Source organism: Echinops telfairi, unplaced genomic scaffold (genome assembly GCF_000313985.2).
Source record: "Echinops telfairi isolate 266 unplaced genomic scaffold, ASM31398v2 ScPeMD7_3533;HRSCAF=4204_1, whole genome shotgun sequence".
Lineage (NCBI taxonomy): Eukaryota > Metazoa > Chordata > Mammalia > Afrosoricida > Tenrecidae > Echinops > Echinops telfairi.
In genome coordinates, this window is record NW_022107432.1 from 13,958,374 (window position 1) to 13,969,038 (window position 10,665).

General features: G+C 45.8%; 1 protein-coding gene across 1 annotated transcript in view; it reads left to right on the forward strand.

The window, feature by feature from the left end:
- Positions 1 to 10,665, forward strand: part of PKHD1 (PKHD1 ciliary IPT domain containing fibrocystin/polyductin) — a 579,560-nt gene that overhangs the window by 303,974 nt on the left and 264,921 nt on the right. Inside the window, exons 50-51 of the mRNA XM_045294754.1 lie at positions 892 to 1,069; positions 2,404 to 2,599. Coding sequence (XP_045150689.1) covers positions 892 to 1,069; positions 2,404 to 2,599 — 374 coding nt within the window. The remainder of the gene's footprint in view (positions 1 to 891; positions 1,070 to 2,403; positions 2,600 to 10,665) is intronic.

A 10,665-nucleotide genomic window follows, 5' to 3' on the forward strand; every position in this document is an offset into this window, starting at 1 on the left:
AGCTGATGCCAGGGGCTTAAGTGGAGAGCAAATGTTTTGAGAATGACGAGGGCAATGAATGTACAAATGTGCTTTACACAATTGATGTATGTATGGATTGCGATAACAGTTGTATGTGATCCTAATAAAATGATTTGAAAAAAAAGACTCTCATCCGGCCCGTGATGGTCCTGAATTCGGCTTCATTGCATGTGTTTCATGAGTCTGAAGAGGAATTTACAAGTTGGTATCAGACATATGGACTAATATGGGACTTATGGACATGATCTGGACAGGGTTGGGATGTTTTTTCAATATTCAATTGCTCTTGTATATAAAACTCTTTCTCATATACATATGAGTGTCTATTAATTTGTTTCTCTAGTCAAACCAGACTGACACAATCCTCCTTCCCTCATGAAGCTGTGTGTGTGTGTTTAGCTTAGATGACTTCTGGGAATATTTCACATCAAGAGTCTGAAGAACAACACAGAGCCATAATCTCAGGGACTCCACCTGTTGGCTAATCATATAAGGGGACTCCCCAACTTTGTGGAAAGATGCAATTAAAAGATAATGTAATTTTTCCACAAACTTTTTAAAGCCCCCTTATAGTGCCCCTTCAGAAATTGTAATTATTTATGGGACTAAAAAGCCTCATTTTTATCCCTTGGAGCAGCTTGTGGTTTCACAGTGCTACCTTCCTGTTAACAGTGCAGAGAGTAAGCCAATAGCCACTTCCTCCAGGGCCTCTTTGATTATAGCCCGACTGATAGAACCTCCATAGACATGTGTATAAAGACATTCTTGAAGAAAATACCAAAATGAAATTACAATTGAGGAAGGAGGAGTGCATTTGATCTAGAATCAGAAAATGACTGGAAATATAATTTATTTTTGTAATTACCCTAGAGCTAACGCTCCGGATAGCTCTTATGATTTAACTATGACTGACAGCAGAAATAAGACGACCACAGTCAACTATGTACGTGACACCTTGTCAAGCTCCCATGGCTGGATGGCTCTGCTCCTGGATCAAGAGACCTACACACTGCGATTCGAAACTCCACTGATCAGCAGATCTCTGCAGGTAACCTCAGGCATCCACTCAGTGCTGCATCCGACCCTCTAATGGTGCTTGCTGTCTGTCCTTTTGTGAAATGATGAGTTAGGTATTAGCATCTTCTGGTGCTGATAAGGAAGACTCTGCAGCAACAGTGTGGACAGATAAATGTAACCAGACTCTGAGAGTCAGTTACTTTTGTAGCTTGGGACTTTTAGAATTTGCTCACATCTCACTTTGGATGCAGAATGATGGCTCTTCCTGAAATTGTAATCTTATTGGTGCCAGGAAAAGCAGTTCCTAAGCTTTCTATAGAATTATTTCCTTAAATCAATTCAGCCCAAAGGGGAGGGTTTGAAATGCCTCCACCTCCCAGAAGAGGGCTTAACTATATAGGTGCATTTTTATTGTACATTGCACACTGCCACCTTGTGGTCAAATAGGGCCAGGGTGGCGTGGAAGGAGTCCTCCGAAGACATAGGGCAGCCAACTGGGCTAGATTGGCCATCAGGAAAATACACGCAAGCTGTGAAAAAAGAGCAACCTCAAACTTCTTTTCTTTCTCAACACATTTCTTTCTTCTCTTCTTTCAATGCACTTTCCCCCTCCAGGTCACGAGGGCAGTGCTGAAGGAGGCCGAGGCTGCTTTGGGTGGGCTGTCATTCAGAGCCTCTCAAAGCAGCATCTCTCTATTCTCTACTAACAACTTCCAGAGAGGCTGTGCACTCCACTTCCCTTTTCTTGAGGTTCCGTGAGAACATGCTGGGGGATTAGGGTGGAAGCAGAGGGGTGACGACGCTCGAGCTTGCTCCCTGGCCTTCTCTACTGCAGCTTTGGGATGCAGAGCAATTTACTGACCCTCTGTGGGCCTGTCTCCTCCTCTGTAACCTGGGACAATGATATGGCAGGGGGTCTTGTGATGATTGAACGACTCAAAGACAAACATGTGCGGAACGCTTTCACACAGAGCCCTAAGGGTCCTAAACGGACGATATGCCTGCCATCGCCTGCCTGCCGCTATCAGTTAGGGAGAAACAACGGACAGGAATTCCGGGGCTGGTTCGGTTTCCTCTAGCTCTGTGGCCCAGAACAAGTTCTTTCACATCTCCGGGCCTTGGTTTTCTGAGATGTTAATTGAGGTTGTGATGCCATCTTTCAGTCCTCCCAGCGCTCTCTGATTTTATAACTTTAATAATACAATGAATAATAATGTTCAAGTAGCTATTCCATTTCCCATGCTAAAAAAGTTGTCTGATTTCGAAGAGATTCCATCTGCATCCTCTCTAGCCCCCTCCCTCTTTTTGGGGGGGAGGGGTCGTCCTTACTGAATGAGTACTCTTGTTCTTTTCTTATTTTCAAAGTTCTACGCAACCTTTGACAACTTCGCTCCTGGGAATCACCTCTTGCTGGTGCACACAGACCTCCCGCCTTACCCGGACATCCTCATAAGCTGCGGGGGTCAAGAAGGCCGGTCCCTTTCTTCCCTTCCATCCCCTGCTCATAACCACAGCTGTGACTGGTTCTTCAATAGGCAATTGAGGCAACTCACCTATCTGGGTAAGTAGAATCGCGCGAGTGTCCTGCGGTTAGGTAGTCAGAAACCACTCTTTACTTCCCAACCTTGGTGCTATGACAAGGTGAGGGATGAATGGAAGGGGGCTGCTAGCAGTGTGCATGGTGAGGGGCATGGGCTCTGAAAGCAGGCTGCTTGCATTCACATCTCAACTCCAGCACCTAGGGGCGATGATCAGTTTGCTTTGCTTTAGGACTCTGTTGTGTTTGTGTCTGTACAGTGAAAGCACAGCTGCATGTGGGAAGACGGAGGGTTGGTTGTGGCCACAGATCCAAGGGAAAGCAGACGTAACAAGGTGTCACATACAGGGAGAGGCTGATAAGAAGGAAGATCTGGCCACACGTGTCTATAGAATGACAACTGGTCTTACCAGATCCTGGGCAACTTCCGTGGACATCACTCACTCGGCCAGTCCCACCCCTGCCACACCAGACGGGCCTACAAGGATTTAGAGGACTGGGAAATTGTCTTGATTCTCTTGCCCCTCTCAGGAGTTCCCTGCCATATGCTAACGTAATCTGATCTATAGTTCGCCTTGGGACTATTAAATTTCAGTAGCATTATCATGCTGAGCCTGGTGCTTCCCTGGTATTTTTTTAACAACCGGCCAAATGAATTGTTATGTGTCATCGAGGTACTGAATATGAAGATAGCATTCATACTTTACTTTTGGTTTGACCTACCCATGGCTGTAACCTAAGACTCTGAATAAAGGGGATGGGCGGAGGTCACTGAGCCGACCGATTTCCTACTGGCATCATCGACTTTAGCTTAGCGGTACAACTGTTCTCAGTCGTCTGTTACCATAGTTCTTTGGCCAGCTGCCCCCTTGGCAGAAAAAATAATACTCAGCACCTCCCTGGCAATTAAAAACCTTGGTACTCTAGCCCATGATCAAAGATTAAGTATAGTTAACTGTTTTTGCAGCCCCTTTGGATCATTCTAGCACCCCTTTGGGGGAGGGATCGCCCACTCTAGGAAACATTGATATAGATTATGGACTAACAGTTCCATTTCAAATTGTTTGTCTTCTATATAGCACATGCTTCTGAAAAGCCTGCTGTGTCCATTGGTCAGAAGGTCTTCACTAGTTAATTTGAATATTTAGATAAGCCAAGCAAGCCGGAGACAAGAAAATGTGTGACAGCAAAAGAGACAATTTTATGCATTTGATTCCTCTTTATTAGCATGATGCTGTTGTTAGGTGCCATCAAGTTGGTTCCAACCCATGGCGACCCTGTGTACAGCTGGACAAAATAGTGCCCAGTCCTGTGCCACCCTCACAGCTGGCTCTGTTTGAGCCCAGGGTTGCAGCAACTGTGCCAGTCCAGATCCTTAAGGTCCTTCAGCTTTGCTGTTGTTGTTGTTTTGCTGCCCTTTCCTTTTCCAGTACAGTTGATCGTAATATTGGACTGTGTCTGCACCCATCAGAGAAAATAAAACACTGCAGCCACAAGGGCTCCAGCTCATATATTCACAGGTTTCTTCCAAATCAAAAGCGTCTACACATGTCTCTGTGACTGGTGGAGGCGGCAGACAAGCTCTTTCAGTAATACCCTGTCTCAGTTTCATGAGAGTGCTTCAAAGGGGGAACAACGGTTCAGTGAAACAGGGTTTCTGTGGGGATCCAAAGAGCCACTTAAATTCAATAGTTTTGAAATTCCAAATGGATAATCTGGATAGATTTTCCCTAAGGACCCAGGATGATCACAGGATTTATTATGGAGTTTTAAGAAAAGTGTGAAGGCATTTGGTCAGAAAAAGGTCCAGAATTCTGCTCCGAGTTTTCCATCGATGCACCTGCTCATATTTCTTGCAGTTCATTGGACTAGAGGTCTAAGTTCAGAGTGTGGATGTAACGCGAGGCCCTTCTCCACCTATTTCAGCTTCTAGGAACCATCCATCCTGGGGCTTCCTGTGCTTGTAGGTTTATTTGCTGCCTTAGTCGTCCTATAGCCCTGTCTTCATCCTGTAGGCTCCAGCCTCTGTCTAATTTGATCTTTTCCCCCAAAAAACCATCCTATTGGGCGCTAATATAGATATCATATCATTCCATAGTTCAATCACGTCAAGGAATATTCAACAATTGCTATCACAATTAATGAACTCCTTGACATCAGCTCCTCTTTACCACCCGACAACCCCCAACTGTCCCTGCCAGGACCCCTTATTCTACTTGGTGTCTTTATAGACTCATCCATCTGGATTTCATATACTGAAAATCAGAAAACATGCAACAAAAATTCAAGAGGGTTATCCTGTCAATGACAAAATACATCTGAGACAACTCCAATATGAAACACACACACACACACACACACACACACAATGTTGAAATCTAGATCAGGCCTTATGTGCATCAGAGGGGGATCAACCTACAAGGTTTGAACCATTCAAGTCAGGTAATTTGCTCTTTTTACCATTCAGAAGGGACTAGGTTTAACACACCTGATGTGAAGAGTCCTGGTGGCCATGCACACTGACCACTGAGCTGCTGACCCAGAGGTTGGTGGTTTGACCCACCAGCTTCTCCAAGGTAGAAAGAGGAGACTGCGCTTCCCAAAGATGGACCGTCTTGGAAATCCTAAAGAACAGTTGGACTTTGTCCTGCAGGGTGACTGTGAGTCGGAATCATTTGATGGTTGTTTGTTCCCTTGATACGACAACAAAGAAAACACTGCTCTCAAAAGGGATCTTTTGCACCTCTATCCCAACACTATAAATGAGGGGGTGTAGGCGGGGCATGGGGACAGGAGACAGGATTGAATCCAGTATATTTCCAGTGTATATTTCGTGTTGTGTATAGCGCGCGTTTCATATTGATTAGAAAGTTACTTTCATGTAACTGCCTTTTCCTATCATGTGACTTCAAAGGTCTGCGCCTGGGACCATGTTCAGAAAACACACTTCCTCCAAGAAGAGAGCGTCCGTGAACACGTCGCTGTCTACATGGGGTAGTCCTGTGAAAACTTGGGGAGGGGGGCGAGTCCGGGGCCTGCGGTTGCTTTGGGGGAGCGTGCCAGACGTCCTCCCCAGGCGCGGCCTCTCCCCTCTGCCCCCTGGCTGGCCTTCCGTTTCTGGAGCACTGCTTGACTGGCAATGGGCTCCACTTCATTCCTTTGTTGACCACTTCTAAGCGGACCATCTTTTGTTTTGCTGTTTGTCTGCAACCTGACCACATCCCCCGGACAGGAGGCTGTAAAACATCCCAATTATCTTCATTTCCTCCATTGGCTGCCTCGGTGAGATTTGAGATGCCTAGCCCCTGGAGAATGGGAGCAACGAGGAGAACCCAGGCATTCTAGTTCCTGGCTCGGGGCTCTCCACTAGGGTGTGCTACCCACTCAGTAATCATTGGATCACTCACCAAGGGAGGGGGACAAAGATCTCTTTTGGCCCCTGCATTCCTCATCTCTACCAGGCGGGTTTTGTCTTTGTTCGCCAAATACTGTGATACCATGCAGGTTCATTGGGAAGCTCCCAGGCAGAGTTAGGACATGCACAGGGTTTAAACTAGTCGCTGGCGATGTTACCAGGGCCTGGCGGAGTCCTCAGTCCGTGCTTCAGTGACTCCATGAGCAGAATGAGACGAAGCCTGTCTACTTGTCTCTTGACATGATGGCCACCCCCCAGCCTCTAACCATCTTCAAGTGTAATTAGAACGCCATGCGACTTACTAAAAGCATTTTTGTTGGGCTCTTATCTTGAAGTTGTCTTCTACCCAGAAGATCAGCAATACTGTGATTGCTGTGTGACTAAAGTATACATGCCATCACCTTTCAGAAAGGGTGGTGCTCTACCTCTTTGTATTAGGTTTTATGGAATACCTGAGATCCTCCAAGACAGGATGTATATGACAGATGGTTCCCATGAATGCAATCTAATACCCTTTAAGCTGTTGTTATTCATTAACTATAATAGTATTATAATTGATATTATATTTATATAATATAGTATATAATTATATGTAGTATAATTATATGAGACTCTAATATAATTATAACCATGTCATATACAGTTATTATAGATAATGTTAATGCCACTAATTTCAGCATATCTCAGAAGGTGAGCGGTTGTGGTTGTCTTTCTAAAATCAGTGAGAACTCTGCCCAAGGAGCATACGTCATAAATCACAGCACATATACATAATTCATAATGTCTAATTTGTGTGGGAACCCAGGGTGCTCTGTACGGTGGCACTGTGGGTTAAGTGTTGGGCTGCCAGCCCCCAAATCATCAGTTCAAACCCACCGGCCAGGAGAAAGCTGATACTGTCTGCTCCATAAAGCTTTATAGTCTCAGTAACTCTTTGTAGGGTCACTATGAATTGGAATTGACTATATGGCAGGGGCTTGATTAGGTTACCTATGGATATCTCCAATAAATTGAATGAGAACTGGATGGGCTGGAACTCTGTGTAGGGTCACTATGAGTCAGAATCCACTGGATGGCAGTGCACATGGGGTTGGATTTCTGGCGATAGCTGATGAGCTAAACTCTTCTGAATGGCAGTTCTCAACTGCAGCCTCTCTGCCGTGCTTGGGAACGAGGATAACTACCACACAGCCTTCTTTGATATCTTCAGAGTCGGGCGCAAAACCAAAGGAGCCCACTGTCCTGTTGACATGATCGGATTCGCCAGCATCTCATGTTTCCCCAGCACAGTGCCACTTCCCCACTGCCTCTTTGCTTGCTGATTTTTTTCCATGGATGTTTCAGTTCATGGTGAACTATTTTTATTTTTTAGTTACATTAACGCTATGAAATAATTAGTCAGCTAATTAATCTGGTTTACAAGCTTTGTCGGATTCTTCAGCTGTCAGTCAGGCCTGGGCCTGAGGCCTACATTTAGTTTCAGCTCTCTCGCCCATGTGATTCCCGTTGCCATGGCTACTGGCTACATCTGCTGACACCCCACTCCCTATTTATTGCTTAATTAAGAATTTCACGCTCAGCCCTTATCTGCCTCTAAGAACAAGCGCACACTGTTGAGAAATTCCAAATTTAGGACTAGGCACAAGGAAAGCCTTTCTTATGGGCCGGGCTGTACGGAGCCTCCCTAATGATCCTCTCAGCATCCCAGCCGCCACCCTTCAATCAAAAATCATTAAATGGGGCAGAGATAATGAGCATGTAGCATATCAAAAGAAGGATGTTTGCTTGGTCCAAAGGAGGAAAAGCTGCTGGGCCCCACGCTCTGCTCCACTTCAAAGGGAGATGAGACCCCTCATCACTGGGTCCGATAAAGCCTCATTTGTTCTGGGTTTGACTTATGCAAAAGGTCTGGTATGTCACAGTCCCATCTCCCAGACGTGGGTCCCCCACCTCCTGCCTCCACCAGCCCCTGCCCTGGCCTTCCGCGCACTCGTTTGTCAGCACTTAGGCAGCTGGGTCCCCCAAAGCATCAGGTGGAGCGTATAATCACGGACCCTCCTCTCACAATGGCCACTTGTCAGGGGGTGGCCGGGAGGAGGTCTTCATCACAATGGGAACCCAATTATTGCAGCTGCTAGTGATGGCTATGCTTCTTCCTGTAGACATCTAACCGGACTTGCCCCAAACAGAGGAAGACAAGGGAGAGGCGGAGGGGGTGGAGAGAGGGGTGGAGAAACAATCTTGAGTTGATTATTCATATTCGGACTCTCGGAAGCCCGATGCAAAGCCGTGGGGTTCCAGCAGCTGCTGGTACACAGCCCTCTTCTAATAATTGTACATTCTGTCAGGGGTCAACTTACTTTTGACCCTGGCCTTTTGTATCGGTAAAAGACTCTTTAAGAGAAACGGTTGGGTTGTGGCAGGGTGCATTAAACACTCCCAGCCTCTTCCCCTGGCTTTCTCCCCCACCCCACCCGTAGCCGGTGATAAATTCATATCCGTTTCGGGGCCATTCACAGCCGCCCTCCGGAGTTCACTCCGTCCCCACTTACAGGGAGGTGCAGCCAAGCTGGGACATTGTGTGAGGCGGCAGCTGAGGAGGTCCACCTGGGAGGACTGCAGATCCGGTTCACAAAAAGACGCATCTAGCCAGCCTGGCCAATGCTTGCCTCCGAAAGTCCCCATCACAAAGATCAAGGCAGGCTGCTTGGCAAGAAGCCGGAGTTGTTCCTAGGGCGAGGGGGCTGTAGCTGGAAAGACAGATGGACTCTCTTTGTGCGCTTGTGTGTGTCGCTGGCCAGGAGTTCTCATGTTACATTATGCATCGGGACCTAAAAAGGATGCTGTGAAGTTGGGACATGCTGCAAATAGGACACCGTGGCCGGAGTTTGGCATTAGGAATCGATGACTACCATCTTAGGGTTCTCTTTTCTCAAAGCTGGGAGGGGGGCTCGGATGGAGCGGACCATGGAGAGACCCCCTCTGTTCCAAAGCCGACTCAGCAGATGCTACACCGGTCCTTGAGTAGGTGGTGGCAGGCATCTGCGAAGGAAAGGGGACTCAGCGGATTCCCCCAAAGCTCCTTGGGAGGATTCTGGGGGCAGAGCAGAAGAAGAACCTTAAGCCTTTGAAACTCTGCAGCCATCCCCTGCTGAGACCCTCTCAGGCAATCTATAGTATTCTAGTTAATACGTTAATTTACATTCTTATAGGGAATTCACTTCCCAAAGATCCCTACGGACTTTTAGCAGTATTGCAGAGGCTTGACTCAAGAGAAATGCCCCAACCTTACAGCAAAACTACAGATGATGCAGCAGAGCTGGGGATGTGAACAGGGAGGCTGTGTTTCAATAGCAAAATGAAAGGACCAAGGGATGAAGGGGAGGGAGGGAGTGGAAGCAGTTCATACTAACCTGGGTGACCGAGCAGAGCAGCCTCGTGGGGTTTTCTAAGCCATGCGATGTTGATGGAAGCAGTTGCCCAAGCCTTTTCTCCCAGAGAGTAGCTGGTGGATTTGAACCGCTGACCTTCCCGTTAATAGTCAAGCTCTTTATCCCTCCACTTCCAGAGCTCACAAAAGACAACTCAGAAGTCAGGAAAACTTTTTCTCGGAATCATCCAGTTTAAGCAGATAAGTCTTAGGGGGAAGGTGGGAAGCAGCACAGCTGGAGTCAAACTCAGCCTTTCTGACTCCAAAGCCCATGCTCATTCCAGTAATGTCTTCTGCATTCACTCTAGAACCCCACTCTTGTGAGCCGATTTCTCTTCCATTTTTTAGGAAAAACCTGTACTTAATTAGCACTGAACTTCCTAAACTGTAGGTATCTGAATATTGCCTTTGTAATCATATTGTATCTTAATGCCTCCACAGTATTACATACTTGATTTTTTTCTTAAATCAATCCCTACACATTGGATTTTTAAAACTTAACCACTTTTGATTCAAAAATAGCTATACAATCATAGATTTGATGAGTTCATCAGATTTTTTTTCCAACATAGATCAAAATCCAGAATGATAAAAATAAAAATCTTTTTGTAAACCACATAAGACAATCACCACTCAATTTATGTTTTAGGGATATACTGTGGCCTTATATGTTTGGTATATTTGATGAGAAGTAAGAAGTACAAGCACAAGGCTATCTTTTTCATCCGGGTCTCTTAGTCTTCACTTACTCAAAATACCTTCTATAGAGGAAAAACAACAACAATGATATAGTACGAGAGATGTTGCATAAATCCTTATTTTTTAAATTCACTTTATTGGGGGCTCATATAACTCTTATCATAATCCATCCATTCATTTTGTGCAGCACATTTGTACATTTGTTGCCATCATCATTTTCAAAATATTTTCTTTCTACTTCAGCCCTTGGTATCAGCTCTTCATTTTTTCCTTCCCTCCCTTACCCTCCCTTCCTCATGAATCCTTCATAATTTATAAATTATTATTATTTTTTCATGTCTTATACTGGCTGATGTTTCCCTTCACCCACTTTTCTGTTGTCCATTCCCCTGGGAGGGGGTTATAGGTAAATCATTGTGATCAGTTCGCCCTACCTCCCGCATCCTTCCCCTTCCCCTCCTGGTATGGCTACTGTCAATATTGGTCCCGAGGGGTTTATGTGTCCTGGATTCCCTGTGTTTCCAGCTCTTATCTGTACCCATATAC